The 23,954-nt window shown below is 38.1% G+C and overlaps 1 protein-coding gene across 5 annotated transcripts in view; it reads right to left on the bottom strand.

The window, feature by feature from the left end:
* The window catches only part of tmem131l (transmembrane 131 like), a 97,119-nt gene extending 79,834 nt beyond the window's left edge, over positions 1 to 17,285 (bottom strand). For 4 of the 5 annotated variants that reach the window (XM_049472557.1, XM_049472558.1, XM_022667223.2 and 1 more), the window contains exons 1-3: positions 17,136 to 17,284; positions 13,928 to 13,998; positions 3,519 to 3,562 (exon numbers count right to left, since the gene is read on the bottom strand). In XM_049472557.1, coding sequence (XP_049328514.1) covers positions 3,519 to 3,562; positions 13,928 to 13,998; positions 17,136 to 17,253 — 233 coding nt within the window. In that variant the 5' untranslated portion in view covers positions 17,254 to 17,284. Of the gene's footprint in view, positions 1 to 3,518; positions 3,563 to 13,927; positions 13,999 to 17,135 lie in introns of all 5 variants that reach the window. The other variant, XM_022667220.2, reaches the window with a different exon arrangement.
* Between the last annotated feature and the right edge of the window lie 6,669 nt (positions 17,286 to 23,954).

The following is a 23,954-nucleotide window of genomic DNA, read 5'->3' as shown; positions in this document are numbered from 1 at the left end:
TCTGTGTGTGAGAATGTGAGTGTGTGTGTGTGTGTGTGTAAGAGAGTGTGTGTGTATGTGTGCCTGTTCAAACAAGTGTGACATAACCCTTCCATTCCCTCTGGTTAAAGTGTAGGAGAAACAGTAGAGAACTGTGAGGTGTAATTCAACCCAACCCAAACCCAACCACAGGCCATCTGTGGATTCCTGCCAACTGAGAGAACCTTCACAAGAAACTACCTCAAAAACACACACTTAGAGTCCTGCTAAATACACCCCCCCCCACACACACACACACACACACACTCCAAACACTTACATCAGCATCATCATGACAGTGTACAAGTTAGTAGTGTTGTCACAAAACCAAAACTGAGACTTTCAATAAGATGCCTGCCCAAATATCTCAATACCAATACTGAAACTATACCACAGCAAAACACAACAGAAACTAATGCAAAAATAAAAAAAACAGGGAACTAAAGAAATTAGTAAGAACATAAAGGGGTTATGGGATTTCTTTGATAGTTAACTTTGTGAGTTGTTTGAGAGGAGAGCCCCTCCCAACCAGAAAATCTCACACATGCTCCCGTTTGGAATCAAATCAAGAAATGTTTAGTGTTTTGATTCACTTGATTACTAAAAATCAAAGGAAACTAAGTGGAAAATAAGGCATTTAAAAGCTGGGAGACATTTAAACTTTAAAATATGTTGATATTTCCTGAATTATAATCATGTGATCTGGTGCTGTTTGGACACAATGTGTGACTCAGTGAATCGGTTCAGAAGTCAAGTGCAGATTGGAATCAATGATTCAGAACATTGTTTATGTGATCATGTGTGGATATATGAGGCTCTGATCTGTAAATAAATTCAGCCGTGGGAAAACTCAAAGACGACACAGAGCTCTCCTCAGACACTGGATTATAGTTGATAACTGAAAACTGAGAAATAAAGCAGTGAATCAGCCACAGAAACTTACTGTGATAAAACTCTCAAGTTATACAGTGGATTAATCACAAATCATTAACAAAGAGCGACAACTCTGCAGTTTATACAAATGCTAGCATTTCTTTCTAGATCCTTCAACTCATATATATGCTTTATGCTGATGAGTTTAGAGGTTCTTAAGTTATTAGGCTGAGAAAACAATAAGCTGCAAGACTGTAAATTAGTATTAGTAATTATTGTAGGTTTATATTTAGTAAAGTGAATAAACAGAGGAGTGCTGGTCACTGAAGGTGTGCCTGTCTGATTAGCGCTCTGCAGCCAGTAGTGCTAACCACAGTGTGCTGGAGATAGATAGTGGGCCTATGAGTAGCTGTGTGTGTGTGTGTATAGACAGCAGTAGAGGATGTGGGGAAAGTACAGAGTAAAGTGAAAGTAACGATTCTTCTGTTTTCTGTGAGCTGGATGATAACAGTCTGTGCATGCATGCACGGCTGCAGGGGAGGGTGGGATCCCATTCATTTTATTGCAGAGAGCTGCTGTGTGCCACGGTACTGAATTAGACATTACTAATTAGTTATAATCTAATTATAAAGTTATAAAAGACAATGACGATTACTTTGACTAATCGTAGCTTCATACTATAGAATACAAGTCTACAGTGTGAACGAGAGCAATTAAGCATTTAAGCTAGATTAAAATCACCTCAGAAATCACCCTGAACACCATAGCAACCACACCAACCTCGTATCTACTAAAATACCACAGGAACCACCTAGAAAACCATAACAAGTACAAAAGGCCAACACGAATCCAAAATGTACTGCTGCAGAACCCAAGTACTCCTGAGCTTGAGGTCACTAAGGAACAGATGGAGGATTTTCTCCTTCAGGATTTTCTGATAAACAGCAGAATTCCATCTGTTACAGCAAGTTATCCAGCAGCTCCAGATCATCATCACATCCACACACACTACCACCACCATGTTTTACATCGTTCAGTATGATGATCTTTCACTGAAATGATGTGTTTAATAGCTTTACTCCAGATGTAACAAACACACACCTTCCTAATAGTTCCAATTTTGTTGTTTTTGGTCAGCAGTGTTTTTTATCTCTTTCTTATTATTGAATCATTAACACTGATCTTAACTGAGGCGAGTGAGATCCTGCAGTTCTTTAAATGTTGTTCCTGGTTCTTTTGGGATCTCCTGGATGAGTTCTTCATGCCCTTTTGGAGTAATTTGGGTCGGCCGGTCACTCCTGGGAAGGTTCACCAGTGTTCCATGTTTTCTCCATTAGTGAATAATAGTGAATCACTGTGGTTCTCTGGAGTCTCAAAGCTTTAGAAATGACTTTATAATCTTTTCCAGACTGATAGATGATCAATAACTTTGTTTTTCATCTGTTGTTGAGTTTCTTCAGATGGGGGTTTAATAATGTGCTGCTTTTTGAGATCTTTTATCTGCTTCATGTTGTCAGTCAGATTGTATTTATGTGAATTCTTGATTCTACAGGTCTGGCAGTAATCAGGTCTGGTTGTGGGTAGTAGCGAAATTTCTAAAAAGTGATTAATCCTAGTTTATTTATGGAAGGTAAACTCTTTTTCACACAGGGCTAGATTCGTTTGGGTAGTGTTTTCCCCTAATAATTGAAATTATTATATAAAAAGGGCTTTTTTGTATTTACTCAGGTCACTTGTTTGATATAAAGTCAGTTTGATCATCTAAAAAAGTGTAACAAAAGCAAAAACAGGCAAATACTTTTCACAGCACTGTACTTTACACACAAAACTTCTGTACGCTGCGTAGTTTAAATTGAGAGAACATTAAAATAACTAAACACTCCACAGCTCAAGTGCCATCAGCTGATTGGCCAAATCAATTCAGTTTGTTCAGAGTTAACACTTGCCAGGACATTTTTGTCTTAAATATGTACAAAAATAAAACACACACACAGAACGCAGTGTGCCCATTTTAGGTGTGGTGAGGCACAGTAGGAGTGTATCAGGAAGAGGGTCTCACACACACACACACACACACACACACACACACAGATCTGCTATTTCCATTACTGATGCTAACCAGCAGCAGCTGTGACAGCTTTCTACTAACCACACACACACACACGCACAAGCACGCACGCACACGCACGCACACGCACGCACACACAAAATATTTATCTATTACGTGCTGGGCTAAAATAAGCTCAATATACTGAAATGAAAGAATGAATTAAAGTGAAAGTTTGATAAAATATTCCATTCAGAGTTCATTCATGTTAAGCATGCTGAGCAGATGCTGATCCAGGATCAGCTTCCCAAAAGCAGAATGTCACACACACACTCTCTCTCTTAACACTAGTAGGCCTGTTATGATAATTACATCACTTATCGTAGCGTGAATAAAGAAATAAACGGTAGCAGAGAGTTCTCTTTTCTTTGATCTGTCTGAGGAAAGGATGATTCCGCGAGCACAGCACCCGCTATCCCTCCTCTCCTCCCCAGACACAGTGTGATGTAATCAGGGATAACTGTGGCGTGTAGGGGTGTGTGTGTTGGGTGTGTGTGTGTGTGGGGTGTGTAAAACTCACCTTTCCTCCTGGGGGAGACTCTCAGGACTCCTCTCCTCTACAGCCTATACAAAAATAAAACACACACACACACGTTATTACATCACACAGGTACACACATCTGATTATCACACACATATAACCACTTTACTTACTTTCCATAACATGGACATGACATTAATAATATGTGATAATGGTGATATTGGTCTATAAACAGTGCAGAATTCTGCAGTAGGTGCAGAATAAAGCATATATTTAGATTTTTGTGTCTTTAAATGGATATAATTGCTTTGTTATGCTATTCTATTACCATTATTATTACTTTAGTATCATTTATCAGTCTTAAAATTACTTAAAATTATTATTTTCAGGGCGGATATATCATCCACAATAAATTGTTATCATGACAGTAGCAAATATGAAAAATACGTGTTTTAGGGACTGTTTCTCTTCACAATAATCATTTCGGTCTATAATAACTTTCTGCAAAGGAAGATTTAAAAACATTAAACTCTTCTTCAGACGTGCGAGTCCATTCACAACCATTGTGACTGGGTTCACCACACTGAAAGGGCTATAATACTTTAGGGCTTGGTATGATCACTGATCCCCCAAAATCAATTTGATTCCGATTTATTTTTCCAATTATTCTGACTACTGCACTTACGCAGATCTCCACATCATCATTTGTTCACATTAAAGACACTAAAGAAAGATTCCTTACTCGATACTAAGGCTGCACTCAAATGATATATCGTGCAGCCCTACTCCCTATACATCACAAGACAGTTCTCTACGATACTTTAAAGCATCTGTGACACTAAACAGGATAAATAACTCCTAAATAATCAAATTGGTGTCAGTTTCACAGAAATTACCAACCAGTATTCTTCACAGCAGGTTTATTAACCCTATTTATTTGATTATATTTTTGGTTAACTGTAGATCTGATCAGTTAACCTCAACCTGATCAATCCAACCTGTGACCATTACTTAACCCGATTAGTTAAATCTTGCAAGTAGTGGTGAAACGGCCACAGATAATCCATGGTCTATACAGGAGTAAAATAAAAATGGTTTGTGTGAGTAAATGAGGCTGAATGTGAATGAGGAGTGGTTTATATACATTTTTTTGGAATTGAGGAAATACAAAAGAAAGCACGCAAAGATTAAGTTTTGCTTAATATGTTCCCTTAAAGTACTTTACAGATACTTAAAGCCACCAGATCTCTAATGCAGCACAGATATGATTTACCCAAGCTCAGAACTTCAATCACAACATGTCTGTTTATTATAAAGCAGAGGAAACACTGCTGTGTGGAAACAGCTCTTCTCCTTCTACATACACACTCGTCCATTACGTAACATCCCACAGCTCTGGCTACCGTTTCACACAGCACTGTTTCATTAAAACAATCCCCCGACGCTAACCAGCACGCTATATGCTAACTCAGCCCACCTGAAGCTCTGATTCCTACAGGAACCTTCTCACAAGAACAAAGCCAAGAGCTCCTCACCAGGGCTCGGAAATTACAGGACATCTTTATAATCTACTGTATCGCATTTTTCACACTATAAGGTGCACTTAAAATTATTTAATTTTCCCAAAAATCATTAGAGCTCCTTGTGATCTGGTGTTCCTTATGTATGAATTCTACCAGTCAGGTATTAAGGAGCAGTAAAGCTGCTCTGCTGAAGTACAGAGTTATACAGGAGTTTCAGTGAAGTTTCTCCAACACTAAAGCTGGAGCAGCATTAGCATTAGCCGCTAACTGCAGCAGTAGTAGGACTGTAGTCTGTGTGTTTACCGTGTTAAAACAAGCTACGTGGGACGAATCGCTAGCTGATAGTGCCCTAAATTACCAAAACACTCAGGGTTCCTCAGTGTAGCACTATTGGGTGGCATTTACTAGCGCTAAGCGCAGCTACTAACCACGATAAACTATTGGAAATCTAAGCTTACTGCAAACAAACAGAAGCGCTTTACTCGTTTTCTGGAAAGAAATCTGTGTAAATGTACATCCAGCACTCGTCTGACTTTAAAAGATTTTATTTGTTTTAAGAATTGCATTTTGTTTCACATTACATGGCGACACCCTTGTTCCTTACTACTGTCACTTAAAATGCGCCTTATAATTGGGTGCACCTTATAATCCGTAAAATACAGTATATACTCTCAGCAACAAAAAAAACGCAGTAACTTGCTCCTATAGCCTTCAACACAGAGACAAGGCTATAGTTAACAATACGATATATAAACCCCAGGAAAAGCAGCAGCAGTGTGGGGAATTACTACACACTGATGGTGAGTTAGAGGTATTGGGAGGACACGCCCATTATGCAAAAAGCTTGTCCAACCTCAGGTGAAAACCCCTGTAGAATTGCTCAGTAGACCCTGTTTAACTAAAGAGTTAAACTGAGCATGTGCAGGAGTGCAGAGTAGTTGTCTTGGATTTAAATAGGGTTAAACTACAATTATTAAGATAAACTTTTACCAAGAAACGTATTAATGTTAATTAAGGCTATAATTTTGCTATAGTTACCATGCAATTCAATATTTATGTTCAGCTGATTAAAAAAAAAAACATAAAAGAAAAGTGTAGCATGTTGAACATGTTGAACAATAAAAAAGTGAAAAAGTTTATGAGGAGGTCAGTGATCTCAGATGTGATTACAGTGAGCATCTTCAGCACTGCTGCTGCTTTTTTCTGTATGGCTGAGATACGCTTCTCTCAGTGCTGGTGTTGTAGCTAGGTTATGTACGTATGTTTCAGAGTTGATGGGTAAACACAGTTTTATGTCTATGTGTTTACATTAGCTTAGCTTTTTAGAATGCGCCTGAAACAACTGCACCTAGATTGTTTCTGCTATCTCTGCAATGTGCAGAATAATAATGTTAACAGAGTAAACAAAACACCAGGTGTGAAATGGATTTGGGGTATATAATGAGACAAGATAGCCAAATTTTTACTTGTGCTGAATAAAGGATTCTGTTCTCATGACTGATTCTGGGCTCATTAGGGGGGCAAGAGGAACTTTTCTCTTTCCTCTTTTCTCTGCACAATTCCATTTGTCTCTGTTCTTCTATTTCACAGGGATGAAAACACTGAGGAACAGCAGCAGGAGCTCCTCAGATAAAGTGCTGTTCTCATTTCTCTTCAGGCAGGACAGAGCGAGACAAGCATTTGACTCCAAAGAGCTGAGCTACCATTACTCCATTGTATTAGCTTGTTATGTTAACTGGCTAGCGTTAGCTAGGGAGCTTCTTTGGTGGTGCGGTTGTACACGGAGCTCAGCAGCGCCTCTATGGCGGTATGTGACAAAAGCACACCGGTTTTAATTTCCCCTTCAGTATAGTGGATGAACCAGTACACCCAGCAGCATAAAATTCAATCTATAAAAATAACAACATCAACAACAACAATTAAGCAATAACACACTCAAGGCTCATACTATAAGTGAGATATATGCACTGGTGTGCTGGTCTACAACACAAGGATTGGAAAGGAAACGTTAGAAGGAAAACAACTGCATCTTTTAATGTGAAAACGTTGCAAAGGTTTGGGGTAAGAAGTTCCCCAGACTAGAAGCCCACTTTAGCAATAAATATCCACTATAAAGACTTGTATATTTAAAAGTTTATTGAAGTTTATTTGCACCTTGTTTCCAGAGTTTTAGGGAGTTTTATCTCTAGTGCTGAATAAATTAATCTGTACCCAGGACAGATTCTGGGCTCATCTAGAACTTTAAAATTTGGCATTTACACCATTAAAAACTGCGTCGATTCACCCCAAGTACCACTGAGCAAAGAGACTGCTGTTTATTGATCAACCGATATATTGGCCGGCTGATTAATAGGGCAGATTATTGCCATTTTGTAGAAAACCGGCATTGGCCGATATTTAATTAATGCCTTCAGGCAACACTCTTGTATGTTGTGCTGTTGGTAAGCGCTGTTAGAGCACCACTTGTGTCTATTAAAACACTCAAATTAACTCAACAACCATGATTTTATTATTTTTTCTTCTTTTTTTGTCAGTGGCAGTTTGAAACTAAGCTATGTTAGAGAATGATTTCTAAAAAGTTACATATATTCTCATTATTCAAAATGGTACAGTCTGCCATCTTATCCACAAGCTTCTTTCTGGATGCACTTAAACTACAAAGGAGACATTTAAGTGAAACCAAAATAAAGGTAAACCATTCCTTTGTCATCTGTAGTTTGATTTAATAGGGTATTTATATGTAATATTACTGACTGACTAAGGTTAGATTGTATTGTTGGACTTATATCTGTCAGTATTTTACCCATATTCTGTTTGTTTTAAATAAAATGTAAAAGTTCATTCTTTTTGTACATTGCACACTTTCCAAACCTAAAGGTTATTATTATCATTATGGCAGAAAAAATAACTAAAATGCTGTTGTGACAAAAAATATCAACTTTATATATCGTCCACTTGTGCTCTCTAAATATCGGCATCGGCCACTTAAGGAAAAAAAAAACAGTATCGGACGATCACTACTGCTGTTCCTGTTTACAACTTCCTCACAGACATGCACTTTAGCTTCACAGAAAATGAGTTTTTCCCTAAGGGGGGGCACCTCCCTCCCACACACACACACACACTTTCACAATTCTTTAACTGCCAACTTCTTGCCAAACCCAAACATTTATTAAAACAAAACAAACCAAACTAAAAGAGCGTAAAACGATCACATTAAATTTCCATTCTGTTTTATTGTGGTCGTCCTCAGGGCCGCAGCACAGCTAGCGGTTAGCTCATAGTTCCTACGCTGTATAAACAGCACACCACAGAAACAGCACGTTCGCTAATCGCTACGTACGAGTGGAACAATTTCTCACCACCTGTTTATGAGCTATCTCCACCGCCTCAGACGCAGCGCCGCAGCGTGAAAACGCCACAGCGCCGGCATTAGCATCTGAGCTAATCCTCACATCCTCACCACAACAACATGTTCAGCATTCCTCCTCTCCCCGCTCACTTCCTAAAACACCGCACTAATTACACAACCGCAAAAATCAGATTACAGTCTGAGAGACCCTGACCCAGCCGGCCTGTACATCTCCGCACTCAATATCACACTAACAGCGTTAGCATTCTCACATTTACACAACAAAAACAACAACTAGCTTCTTACAGCATCCTAATCAGTTACTTTAAAGCATCAGGATGGACCATCAGATATTAGAGAAACTATATTAAACTACATAGAAATATCATTTAACTATTCCATGGTTCTTGCTCCATGTTAAAGGTCAAATTTAATGCTTTTTAAAGACCTTTTTAAGACCTCAACAAATATAATTAAAGGCCCAAAAATGTAGTCATGACTTGTTAAGCAGAAAATAATTGTATTGAAATGAAAACTGTTTCCCATTTGTTATCAATTTTCTTTTTCAATTTTGTTCCATTGTAATGCACAACATGTTAGCATGTTCACTAGCTCAATACTAATGTTAGCTAGCTCTACGTTAACCGTAGTTCTCTCCCCAGTAACACTAGCTAACTCGCCCCTAACATTAGTGTGTTAGCTAGCTCACTGCTAATATCAACTCTGCTAACCTTAGTTCTCTCCTCATCAACATTAGCTAGCTCTATGATAATGTTAGCTAGCTCTATGCTAACTTTAGTTCTCTCCCCAGTAATGTTAGCTAGCTCACAGCTAATGTTAGCTAGATTTACGCTAACCTTAGTTCTCTCCCCCAATAATGTTAGCTAGCTCTACGCTAATGTTGGCTAGCTCTATGCTAACCTTGGTTCTCGTCCCAGTAACGTTAGCTAACTTGCCCCTAACATTAGTATGTTAGCTAGCTCCCTGCTAATGTTAACTCTGCTATCCTTAGTTCTCTCCCCGTTAACATTAGCTAGCTCTACACTAATGTTAGCTAGCTCCATGGTAACCTTAGTTCTCTCCCCATTAACGTTAGCTAGATAGCCGCTAATGTTACCTAGCTTTACGCTAACCTTAGTTCTCTCCCCAGTAACATTAGCTAGCTCACAGCTGATGTTAGCTAGCTCTATGCTAACCTTAGTTCTATTCCTAGTAACGTTAGCTAACTCGCCCCTAAGTATGTTAGCTAGATCGCTGCTAATGTTAACTGTGCTATCCTTAATTCTCTCCCTGTTAATGTTAGCCAGCTCTATGCTAACTTTAGTTCTCTCCCCAGTAACGTTAGCTAGAAAGCCGCTAATCTTAGCTAGCTTTACGCTAACCTTAGTTCTCTCCCCAGGAAAAAATAGCTAGCTCACAGCTGATGTTAGCTAGCTCTGCACTAACCTTAGTTCTCTCCCCAGTAACGTTAGCTAGCTAGCTGCTAATGTTAGCTAGCTTTACGCTAACCCTAGGTCTCTCCCCAGGAAAAAATAGCTAGCTCACAGCTGAGGTTAGCTAGCTCTGCAATAACCTTAGTTCTCTCCCCAGTAAGTTGCCGCTAATGTTAGCATGTGTTTTCTCACTGGCTTTAAACGCACCATATAAAAGTGTAATACCTACAGCAAATTTACAGTAAATTTAAGACAATTTAAGGCATTAATTATCAAGATTTTAATTTAAGATATTTAAAAAAAAATTAAGGACCCGTGGAAACCCTGTATTCAAAACATGTACTGGTTAATCTCAGACAGCTTTACTTTATTACAAGGATTCTAATCTGAAGATGGTTATGAAACTCATGTGAGATTTAAAAAGCATGTTAAAAAGCAAGACCACTAATTCCTTTAATTTTCTCTCATGAAAGTCTTTATTTTAAAGAAATGGTTATAGACTGCATGTTTAAATAATTGATATTTATGACAAAAAAAACACTCCTGTTACTGGAACTCACTCCTGTTTTTTATGTTTTGAGTAACAGGAATGAAAGTAACAGGAATGAGTTTTTAACATAGAATTAGCAAAAACATGAAAAATAGCTAAATGGCAGCTATGCTAATAGCATGAGAACGCTGAGCACATTCTAGTGATTTTCCCCAAATTTGTATTTTAAAAATAAACCAATAAGATCTAAGAATTAATTTAGGAAACAGGACTAAGTGAAAACCTCTTTTTAAACAAGTATACCGTAGGTCTATAAACTTACATAAAATCACTCTCACATAAAGATAAAGATCTCACCAGCTAATCTATTCTTACCAGCATTAGTCTCTTTCAGAATTAGCTGTTTAAGGGCTCTGACACTTTTACACAAATTAGCTGTTACTAGCTACGCCCCATGTTTATGCGTCAAGAGTTTATCTATCAAAGGTCAGTGTTAGCTTATGAAACTGGAAAAAACTGCTACAGGAAGACATCTGGCTGACCCACATGGAAACAGCAGCTTTAGCCTTTGGCTCAGATTAACATGATTAAGTTGTCTCAGTTTCAGCAGAGAAGAGAAGAATTAGAGTTAATTTGACAGGAGAAGAACTGCAGTAATAAAGTTATTAATTAGATAAAGAGAAAATAACTAAGCAGCTTATCTGCTTATACATGCTTATACGGCATGGTACGCAGTAGTTTATATTAATTAAATGGTTTTATTTTAAGAAATCTGATACAATGTCTATTATTTCCACTTTCCAATTTTACAGTGCCTCCAAAAGTATAGGAACAGTGAGGTCAATACCTTTATTTCTGCTGTAGACTGAAAACATTTGAATTTGACATTAAAATATGAATATGAGAGAAAACAAATCAACATTTCAGCTTTTATATCCAGGTGTTTACATCTGGATTTGATACACACTTCAGAAAATTCAGCACCTTCTGCCAGAACACACCCAGTTTTATTATGAGCAAAAGTATTGGATCATGTAACTGTGGTGTGTTTTATCTGTGCAGACTGAGGAGTAATCAGTAACTTGAAAACCAGAGAGCTGAGAGTCTTTGAGGGAAAATCAAGCAACTGTAAAGCTGAGAGAAAATGGAAAATCAGAATCATTAGAGCACAAATATTGTTCATAGCCAGAACAACTGTGTAGAATGTCCTGAAGAAGAAAGTCGCCACTGGTGTACTGAGTAACAGGAGATGAACAGGTAGACCAAAGGAACCAAAGCAGTTAATGACACAATATTGTTTTCAGTCTACAGCAGAAATAAAGGGATTGACCTCACTGTTTCAATACTTTTGGAGAGCACTGTATATTATACAACAACAACAACAACAAAACATTGCAACGCTAGTTTTTGTCCAATATTGCGCAGCTCTAGTTCTGATGACCATATAAAGTAAATGACCGTAAACACAGAACAGCACTGACTACTGAGCTGCAGTGAAGGAAACAGGCCGAGTTTAAACCGCCTGCGCTCTTCACACCCCGCTATACTGCACCAACAAAGGGGAAGTATTTTTAAACACACGACGAGCTGAACTCACACCCTACTTCAACTTCTACACAGGAAGACGGAACAGCAGCAGACCACAGCTCATTTACACAGCACCCGGTTATCTACACAACACATACTGCACTATACTGCACTGTACTGTACACTCACATACAGCTCCAGTCAAAAGCAATTTAAAATGTTGTGTATTGTAGATTAATACTAAAGTCGTTCCAACTATGAAGCAAAAACATTTGGAATTATTTCATGAACTAAATGCATTAAACAAACTAGAATATGTTTTATATTTTACATTCTTCAAAGTAGCTCCTCTTGTTAGATGCTTAGATTTTCTCAGCCAGCTTTATGAGGTAGAGTCACCTGGAATTCAGGCTTTCAGTTAACAGCTGTGCTGAACTCATCAAGAGGTAATTACTTGAATTTCTTGTCTCTTAATGAGCTTGAGAGCATCAGTTGTAAAGTTGTGAAGAGGTAGGGTTATAGGTATACAGTGAAGAGCTCTATGTTTTAATACATACTCAAACAATAATACATACTTGAGGTTCGTGCTATAACGTGTAACATTGGCACTGCTGTGCTTCGGTTGTAGATCAGCACAGCAGTGCCAATATTACATGTTAGAGTTTAAACCTCAGTTCTATTATTACTGTTTACTGAAAGATTTAGAGTTAAAGAGGAGGAGAAAATAGGATCTGTTTGGTTATAAAAACTCCACCAGTTAAAATAGTTCCATTACTGCTCTGTTTGTAGCTGTGCTGTTTGGCTTGTAAGCGCTGCATCGTTGCTAGGTTAACTGTATGTGGCAGAGTAATACATGGAGAGCTTCGGTTACATGTATTACTAAGGATGGGTGTAGCAGTATTAGCATTAGCCGCTAACTGCAATGCTAGCTCTTTTGCTGTTCAGAGGTGAGTATATTGAACTGTAGTCTGGGTGTTCACTGTGTTAAAACAAGATACGTTGGATGAACTGCTAGCTGATAGCGACCTGGGTTAGAAATCTGTGTAGATTAACATCCAGCGCTAGCATATAATCCAGTGCATAACAAATAACAAAATAATCGCCGACTTAAAAAGTTAGTTGACTATTAAATAGTCTTTAGTTGCAGCCTTCGTATCTAGTTGGCGGGGTTTAAACAAAGCACGAATAATTGCCCTTTCCATCAATGTTCGTGCATTTTCACCAGCATTTCTACATCACCAAACCATGAGCTGCTGTGACATATCCTCAGTTCCACTAAAACTGATTCACTGAAAAGCCCGAACTGAACCAGTTCCAGAAGAAAGGGTAAGCTCTATGAATTAATTTACATGCAAATTGGACTATTTGCATGTCGACTGCAAACTAAAAAATATCCCGATTCTTCAATATAAATACAGGAAAGTGAGGAAATTTGGAAGAAAGGATTATTTCTTGTAGATTGCATCAAATATTCTCTGCTGAACAGATTATTCCGATGTTGACTGGTTGTTGGGGTGTTTGAGGATCTTCTTTGGGTTTGGTTCTCTGACTCTTCAGTTTGGAGATACTGGTATCAGGGCTCTCTTGAAATAATGCTGTAACTTTTATGGTTTTGAGGAACACCAGCTAACCAGATTAGCCAATTGTGGAATGATGCTGTAGCAGAAGCCATGATCACAGGTTCTGCACCTGAAGAACCAGAATCTCAAAACAAGAGTCAATAGAAACAACAGAAAAAGAGTAAATTTGGTAGAGAAGATCTGGTGCAAATCACATTCTCAGCTCTGCTGCTCCTCCACAAATACATAAATAGGAGAAATTAAAAGACTTTCCAACTCAATAAGATTTATTACCAAGAAGCAACAAAGAAATAATCTACTAAACACACATTTCCTCACATTCTGTGATCTGTAGGATCTGTAAACTCTCCTCCACTGAATCCAGGATGCTCTTATTCGGGAATTACTTGCTACTGCATCTCAGAACTCTCTGCAGACCATCATCTCCAAAACTGCTGCTACTGACTGAGTGCTGCTGATCCATATCTGACTATAGGTGTTAATAGAGCAGCTAGAGGAGGTCAGACTGAGGGAAGACAGCCATGAGGAAGGAGCAGAGCTTACCTGAGGAGGCACCAAGAAATCCGCCTCTTCTGCCTGCCACACCTCCACCACACTGGAGATCTCTGACAGAGCTGTGTGAGAGAGAGAGAGAGAGAGAGAGAGAGAGAGAGAGAGAGAGAGAGAGAGAGAGAGAGAGAGAGAGAGAGAGAGAGAGAGAGAGAGAGAGAGAGAGACCAAATATCACTTTCAAAACTTTATACTGCTTAATACAAAGAAAAATTCACAATATCTACCAGATTAACAATTATGTACACCTAATACCATATACTATTACTACAATTACTGATCCAACAGAATGCAGTATTAATATCTTAGCATGCTGGATCATTCACTTCTGGTAAATCTGGCAATTATCTGCAATACATATATCTCAGAACAAGAATATATCACAACATATTTTTTTTTCCCCAATATCGTAATTTGAGCTCTAATGTAAGCTTATGTCTGATACATAAGATAAAAAAATAAATAAACACTATTTCATACAGGTAGATTTTTATAGACTTTCTGACGGTTTTTAAGGCTAAATTTGAAAGAGTAGTACAGAAATAATAAAGAAAAAAGGAATGGGTTTTCATCTGTTTTTCTTTCTTGTTTTTTACTTCTAATAAACAATCAGAAACTCAAGAAAACAAAAATGTACTATATTTTCAGAATTTTCTATTTAAATATAAAATATAATAATAGTAACAGTAATAATAATACTGATATAAACAAAATGAACTAGATAAAAAGTAACTAAATAAAAGTGAAACGTTTAAAGTTAAACATTTAGAAGAGTATAGAAAGAAGAAATGGGGTTCATCTGTATATTTTCTATTAAAATTTACTTGATTTTCAAATTGTTACATTTATAAATAAACAAATAGCAGCTAGATAAATAATAAACATTTTAAACATTGTTTTATAGACTCACATGTTCATACATTTTCTGACTGTTTTTAGGACTTTACTATTTCAAATTCAGACTAGAAAAGAAAAAAATATATGTTTTTATCTGTATTATTATTATTATTAAAATGTACTCGTTTTTCAGTTTTTTCCATTTAATTTTTGCATCTTGCAACAAAAATCTGATTGTATAATCCAACCTACTCAAAAACAGAAAATTAGAGAATTATAAGTAATTTATTTGAAATCAAGAAAGTAATGCACACAATTTTAAGCGAGGCGACCTCTCACGTGCTGATTTCATGTTTACAGTGGACTGTTTACACTCAATTTATTTACAATTTGGACAAAACAAACAATACCCACAATAGAGTTCCTTACTAATGTTCACATCTTATATTACTATTAGATTTTATTTAGAGCTGCAGAATATATTGCGATGTGGAAATGTGCAACAATCGCACTGCAGAACAGGGAGGGATGCACCGATATTATATCCAATTATATCCAATATTACACGTGTATATTATATCTGCCGATGCTGATACAAACATTTGTAACGTACAGAGAGACTGTACACACCCTGATATAACATTAGAAAACGAATGTAACATTTATATAGCTTACATTTTAGATTTTCACCAGCTGTACCCAAACAATAAAATAAAAAATATTCTCCTGAGAATTTAGATTTCACATCCTTTGATCCTTTACCCGAATTTGATAAATAAGCTCCATCCCTATTGCAGAATGTGCAATATATTTTCGCTGCTTTACACAAATGAAGAGATGTTATTTCTACATAATACAAAACTACTTTACTTTACTCCAATCTAGGACGCCAAATATTCAGCATTCAGCAAATTAATCATTTATACAAATAAAGCTTTGGCTGAAAAAACTGAATAATTCATACCAAACAATATATGTTTCTGTTCTATTTGGTTTAATCAACGGCACATCATAATTAACAAAAACATGCAAAAAAAAAAAAAAGTTTGTGTTCGGCATTGGCCTTTTTTTTTTTTTCATTTTGGTACATCCCGTTTTCCTACATAGTAAATAAATAGTAAAGTGATCTATCAGACAATGAAGAAACACATAAGGAATCATGTAGTAACTTAAAAGTGTTAAACAAACCAAAATACTCTGTAAAGTATGTAGGTGATCTTATCTGGGGAGCTGTTAACTTGTGGTTTCTGAGGCTGGAAACTCTGATCAACTCATCATGGGGTGGTCCTGATGAGGGCCAGTTCCATCATCACAGTGTTTTTTTATGGTCTTGGTGGTCACTGCACTTTGTGATACTTTCAAATTCTTTTTTTTTCTTTATTAAGTTGAGTTGTTGTTCCTTCTTATAATCTGGATTAGAATATTACTCAAATATTCACTATTCACTGTGTACCTGTAACTCTACCTCTTCACTACTTTACAACTGATGCTCTCAAACACATTAAGAGACAAGAAATTCAAGTAATTAACTCTTGATGAGTTCAGCACAGCTGTTAACTAAAAGCCTGAATTCCAGGTGACTCTACTTCATAAATCCAGCAGAGATGTGTAAAACTGAACATCTAAACAAGAGGAACTACTTTGAAGAATCTATAATATAAAACATATTCTGGTTTGTTTAACAATTTATTACAGTTTACTAAATAATTCCATATGTTTTTTTTTCATAGTTTGGATGAATTTAGTATAAATCTATAATGCAGTACATCTCATCTAATTCGAATGTGCCAGTTCCACCTTAAGTGCTGCACTATTTAAGGTGGAATGGAAAGAAAAACAGAAGAAAATCAGCCAATGCAGGAGTAGCTAGTTAGCTTGTGTGAGCCCATGTGTTCCTGTCTGCACAAAGACAGTGTACACACACACAAACACACACACACACACACTGCTATCTTATACACCCCCAAACACAACAATACACCCCCAATAATACTCCATATCAGCCTCAAAACAGCGCTAATAATCCACACAGGCCCGGGGAACTTTACCTCCACTGCACAACTACTTATAACACACACACAGACACACAGACACAGGAAACACAGCACAGCGGCTGTTCTCCCGCAGAAAGGCCAGCCGCGCTCCGCCACGCTCAGCCCGGGGCCGCAGCACTGAGAGCCGGCGGGCTGCTGTAAACACTCCGCCCGGGTCAGCGCGGCTCCGAGCGGCGGCTGGCCGCGGGAGAGGCGCTGAATTCGGGCGTACAGAGCAGCAGAGCCCGCTGCTCCTCCTCCGCCGTGCTGGAGCTCATCTCCCCCGTGTTTATCCGCGTTTCTCCCCCCCGCTCCCCTGAACCGCCCCTGACCTGCGAGCTGGGCTCCTCCGCGCGGGATCAGCGGCGGCATCAGCTGCAGGAGCCCCAGGATCAGGTTAATCCAGCTCTTTCTGTGGCCGATCTCGCTCCACTCCCTTTGGGTCGCCATGCTGGCGCGTCCTGCTCCGTGCGCGTTCACGACGGCCTATTATTACATTTCGTTTCCCACCTGCTTTGGGGAAGCCCCGCCTCTTCCGCGCTCTGATTGGTTGCGGCAGGGGCTCTCCTGCGTTGGGATTGGCTGGTGGCTCACGCTCTCTGTAGGGATCTGGTTCTCTGACGTTTGCGACGCACAGTGAAGGGGCTTTCCGCAAAACAGGTGGAGCGAATAGTAAAAAATATAGAAATATAATATTTTTTATACGTTTATACACTTTCTGACCCTTTTCAAGGCTGAATTCTAAAGAAAAAAAAAGAAACAAAGAAATGGGTTTCATCTTTTTTTATTCTATTAAAAGTTTCTTTATTTTTGGATGTTTAATTTATAAATAATATAAATTTAAAATACCCTTGTCAAGACTGAATTCGAAGGGAAAAATAGTTTTGAAAGAAATGGGGTTTAATCTGATTTTTTATTTATTAAAATGTAAATAATGTTCCAAATTGTTTATTTATAAATAATATAAATATAAAAATAAACGCTATTTTATATGATAATGCACTTTATCTCCGTTTTTTAAGGATGAATTCGAAAACATTATATAAAGAAATAAATAGATCTTGTGAGATCTTTATCTTTATGTGAGAGTGATTTTATATAGAACTTCATGTTTTGTGTAGCCCATAGACCTACAGTATTCTAACTTGTGTAAAAGAGGTATCATATGCCCCCTTTAAATGGAGAATTTAAAATGGATAGAGTTTTACACACTATTTTCTTATTTTTCTTATTTTCTAAGTTTTGAAGCCTTAAATGGACAGAAAAATGAACTGGTAAACGTAACACTGACCCTCCACCTTCTGCCTCCTGCTTTCAGTTCATCCCACTTTTCAGTTCATGCCTTGTTGTCTTGACCACATTTAGGCCTGTGATATTTTTATTTTGTGTGTTTGGATGATGTATTGCTTTTGGTTCCTCATCTAAGCCGATGTTCCCACCATAGAGGCATACGCTGTTAAAAAAGTACCAAAAGTACTAAACTTAATAAAGTTCAAATAAAATTAAAAAATGGACGTTCTTCATTGATTATAGTATACATCTTTATATTAATACGATTTGGCAATGGGGACATTTATTATGAAGCCCAAAATGGCAGATTATCCATAATGGCTAACTGGCAACGCTAACCTATTTTCGAGATTAATTAATGATTGATGTGTCATATCAAAATGATCTTCCTGTGCTGTTTGTAAGCACAGGTTCAAAGGGCACCAAGGAAAGTGATTAATCAGAGTTAATCTTTTGAAGTAGTTATTTTATTTTTGCTGTTAATTAATCAAAACTAATGTGTTTATTCGACACAAAACTAATGTGTTTATTCGATGTGTTTATTTCTAGTTATTTCTTAAGCTAAGGTTCTATGTAGAGCTATAACGACTTAAGGACAATTCAGTTACCAATTGAAACTTTGTATGTGTAAACTTAATGAAAAAAGACACTGTTGGTTCCTCTATTTTGGATATAAAATGGGATTGCGTGGGTTGGGTATGGAGGTTCTACAGGTTCTGTATGGATCCTGCAGCACATTTACCCACAGATGTTGCTACAGCTGGGCCTGTAGATCCTGTAGCTCTACACTCGTAGGTTGAAGCTGAAACTGCTTCATAAATAAATGCTGGATTGGTGATAAATCTGGAGAGCGGCAGGACCAGGAATGGCTGCAATCTGGTGGAGATGTTCCTGGGAAACGCTGTATGTGGGTGAACATTATCCTGCTGAAAAAAGGCCACGCCCCATGTTTACGCTGAACATCCACCTACCACACATCAGTGTTAGCTTGTGCTAAATAAACTAAACACAAATAAGCAAGTTCATGTTTAATTACGATAAAAGCACACAATTCAGTTTTTAAAAGTTCTTACATCTCCCTCATTTGGTGACTCTTTCAGCTGATTCACAGAAAACTGATTTTTTTGGTTATTGTGTGTATATAACAGAGCAGAGAGACCAAAGTGTAAAAGCACAATTTTTGCATAAATCAAAGACCCCCCTTTTTTAGAAGTATTCAGAAGTAAGACTGAAGTTCCATCATATAATAATATATTACATATATTTTTGAGCAATGCCATCGGAGAACCTCTCTTGATTACACGGTTTGTGAAAGAGATGTAATTGTATTTGTATTTCAGATATCAAATAAACTCTCACTTACAGTGAAGATCCTTAATCAGTTAAAGACACTTTACACTTTATAAATAATTGTTGTTTGAACTACAGTGTTATCAGTGTAATGGTTGCTCGGTTCAGCCATTCAGCCGTGATGACCACCTCATCCTCGACTCATCCCCATCTGATCCCCACCTAATCCCCACCTCATCTTGACCTTATCCCCAACTCATCTGCACCTCATTCTCGACTCATCACCAATTTATCTCCACCTCATCCCCATCTTATCCTCGACTCATCCCCAATTTATCTCAACCTAATCCCCACCTCATCTTGACCTCGTCCCCAATTCATCCCCATCTTATCCTCGACTCATCCCCAATTTATCTCCACCTAATTCCCACCTCATCTTGACCTCATCCTCGACTCATCCCCATTTTATCCTCGACTCATCCCCAATTTATCTCCACCTAATCCCCACCTCATCTTGACCTCATCCCCAACTCATCCCCAATTTATCTCCACCTAATCCCCACCTCATCTTGACCTCATCCCTAACTCATCTGCACCTCATCCCCAACTCATCCACATCTTATCCTCCACTCATACCCAATTTATCTTCACCTAATCCCCACCTCATCTTGATCTTATCCTCGACTCATCCCCAATTTATCTCAACCTAATCCCCACCTCATCTTGACCTCGTCCCCAACTCATCCCCATCTTATCCTCGACTCATCCCCAATTTATCTCCACCTAATTCCCACCTCATCTTGACCTCATCATCGACTCATCCCCAACTCATCCCCATTTTATCCTCGACTCATCCCCAATTTATCTCAACCTAATCCCCACCTCATCCAGAACTCATCCCCAATTTATCTCCACCTAATCCCCACCTCATCTTGACCTCATCCCCAACTCATCCACATCTTATCCTCCACTCATACCCAATTTATCTTCACCTAATCCCCACCTCATCTTGATCTTATCCTCGACTCATCCCCAATTTATTTTCAACTTATCTCCACCTCATCCTCCCCTCATCACCACCTTAACCCCAACTCATTGCCATCTTATCTTAGCCTCATCCCCACCTCATCCCTTCCTCAACTCCAATTAATCCCCACCTTATTTTAACCTCTTCCCACCTCATCCTGACCTTATCCTCAACTCAACCCCACCTTGTTAACCCTAAAGTACTGGACGGAGCTCCATTATTCCAAAGAACACAGTTGCACAGCACCACAGATTAGTACTGGGAGGTTTATAGCCCACACCAGGCATTAGGCACGAAGTCAACAGCTTCATGTTTATGCATCTTAAAGATGCAATGCTAAGAGTTTTCTGTAGTTAACAGTTAAATGAAGTGTATTACAGTATAAATCTACAGGAAACACACTAATCCATCCAGAGCTAAATAAACAGGAACTCCCCAACAGCGGTTTAATAAATTCAGGGGAAAAAATAACCATACAGAGTTTTGAGAATAAGGAAGAAAGTTCACAACAGTTTCCAGCAATCCTGAGCTTATTTAAGTTTATTTATCTAAGTTATTAAAGTTTATTTCATTCTGAGAAAACTGGTAAACTTATCAAAGGGGGACCAGTCAGAATTTATCATCATATTTCTAGCTCAGAAAATAATCTGAGGTATTTTATATTATTTGCTTTAGGGAGTGTGTTATTAAATTATTGGAGATTACCACAGTGTCTGTGATCTGCTGTAACACTGAGCAATAGCGTGTTATAACTGTTAGATCTGATTCTGTATCTGCTGGGTTGTTATAACATGACTCTCTTGGTCAGATGCCTCCTTTAGGGAACTTTCACAGCTCCCTTGTTTAGTCTGAACCAAAATAACAGGTGTGAACAGGAAGTACAGGAAATAGAGCCTATAAACAAACCAGAGGTGTGAAAAGTATCTCCATTCATTACTCTGTAGAGTATAGATACTAGAGTTCAATAAAATATTTCTGTAGAAGTTGAAAAAGTATCAACTCAAGCTTTTTACTCTTTAAGTGAAAGTGTTTAAAAAAGTACTGGATTCAAAACTACTTAAAGTATAAAAGTAAAAGTAATGTAAGGAGAAAAAACAAAGCCATTAAGAACAAAAGCTTAGGGACGTGTGCAGGTGTGATGGATCACAGTATAAACCAATTATATGGATATAATTTCAGTAAAAGATCATCATACTGAACGTAGTAAAACAAGGTGGTGGTAGTGTGTGTGATGATCTGGAGCTGCTGGATAACTTGCTGTAATAGATGGAAGCAGGAATTCTTAATTTAATCAGAAAATCCTGAAGGAGAAAATCCTCCATCTGTTCCTTAGTGACCTCAAGCTCAGGAGTACATGGTTTCTGCAGCAGGACAATGACCCAAAGCTCACAAACAAGTTTCCCTGTCTCTGAATGGATGAATAAACTAAATGAAGGGTTTGGAGGGTCTAGTTAAAGTCTGATTGAGATGCTGTGGATGATTTTAAACAGGACAGGGATAAATTGGTTTGAACATTTTTTTTTTTAATAAATAAAATTATCATTTAAAAAGTGTTTTTTTATATTTACTCAGGTTATCTTTGTCTGATTTTAAAGTTTGTTTGATTATCAGAAAAATAAAAGTATGACAAAAAAGCAAAAACAAAAGAAATCTGTATGGGGAAAATACTTTTTTACAGCACTGTATACATATACTCAGAATCCCCTTCATATTTTAATTACTGTGACACCCGGTAACTAATTGAGTATATTAAATTACTCATTCTGTAGATTTATTAGTATAAAGGAGTCAGAGTCGCTTGATGTTTCTCTTCAATAAACTATTTTACACCAAACTCACTCTGAATTACTTTGTTTGCATCATAAAAAAGTTTGATATCAGCCCTTTAATACGTTATTGGCTGATTTCACTTCATTTGCACTTTCACAGGTATACACTAGAACATCACTGCAGCCTAATGGAGATGCCTTTAAACAGCAGTAACAAACAAACTCACAATTATAGTAAATTATGAACTATTATTGTGCTGAGAACAGGTATTTTGGTATTTAAAGCCAGTGCTGAAGGTATGAACTGAATGTGATACACGGTCTGAGAATCATTATACTACTTGAACCCATTGAACATTTTCACATTTTCTCAGACTACAACCACAAACTTACTGAAAAATATATTTTATTGAGAATTAATTAAGTGATAGACCAAAACTGCAAACAGCACTTCTTCTGTCTTTCTTTCAACAATGCTTTTCTTCTTCCATTCTTTCATAAAGATCAGATTTGTGGAGAGCAGGACTTATAGTTGTCCTGTGGACAGATTTTCCTGATACACCTGAGCTGTGGATCTCTACAGATCCTCCAGAGTGATCATGGGTCTCTCGGCTGCTTTTCTGAGCAGTGCTGTCCTTGCTGGATCTGTCAGTTTGGGTGGATCTTGGCTATTTCTTGGTTGGTTTGTAGAAACAGTTGTAGAATGCTTTTTATACTAAGAATACTAAGTAAGTTGGAGAAGTGCTGGTGTAATCAGACTTTTCTCTATGTCGTACCTGTTTAAACTAAACCCAGCAGAGGACAAGTTAACACATGCTGCTGTTACAGGTCTGCTCCAGGAGAAAGAGGTTTCTCTGTGATTTCCTCAGAATCCTGCACCCATTTCTGCACAGATCAGTGCTGATATTGATCACTTTCACAGGATATTAAGAGCTATACTGTATGTGGAAGTATAAATGTGACGAAACAAAAGCCAAAAACAGCAACTCACCAGAGTTTTACAGTAAACACAATACGCAACACCTTTATTATTTATTGCATTACTGCAGAAACTCTGCACAGGCCATAATTTATTTTAGTAGAACAAAAACTGTCCACAGGCCACCTCAGACTCCGGCTGCTGATGTAGAAGCAGCATGACCTACTGTACTCTCTCTCTCAGACTCCGGCTGCTGATGTAGAAGCAGCATGACCAACTGTACTCTTTCTCTCTCTCAGACTCCGGCTGCTGATGGAGAAGCAGCATGACCTACTGTACTCTCTCTCTCTGACTCCGGCTGCTGATGGAGAAGCAGTATGACCTACTGTACTCTCTCTCTCTCTCAGACTCCAGCTGCTGATGGAGAAGCAGAATGACCTACTGTACTCTCTCTCTCTCAGACTCCGGCTGCTGATGGAGAAGCAGAATGACCTACTGTACTCTCTCTCTCTCTCAGACTCCAGCTGCTGATGGAGAAGCAGAATGACCTACTGTACTCTCTCTCTCTCTCTCAGACTCCGGCTGCTGATGGAGAAACAGCATGACCTACTGTACTCTCTCTCTTTCTCTCTCTCTCTCTCTCTCAGACTCCAACTGCTGATGGAGAAGCAGAATGACCTACTGTACTCTCTCTCTCTCTCAGACTCTGGCTGCTGATGAAGAAGCAGCATGACTTACTGTACTCTCCCTCTCTCAGACTCTGGCTGCTGATGGAGAAGCAGCATGACCTACTGTACTCTCTCTCTCTCAGACTCCGGCTGCTGATGAAGAAGCAGCATGACCTACTGTACTCTCT

This window comes from Astyanax mexicanus, chromosome 25 (genome assembly GCF_023375975.1).
Source record: "Astyanax mexicanus isolate ESR-SI-001 chromosome 25, AstMex3_surface, whole genome shotgun sequence".
Taxonomy (NCBI): Eukaryota; Metazoa; Chordata; class Actinopteri; order Characiformes; family Acestrorhamphidae; genus Astyanax; species Astyanax mexicanus.
The sequence above is the reverse complement of the archived record's forward strand: the minus strand, read 5'-3'. Positions and strand labels throughout refer to the sequence as shown.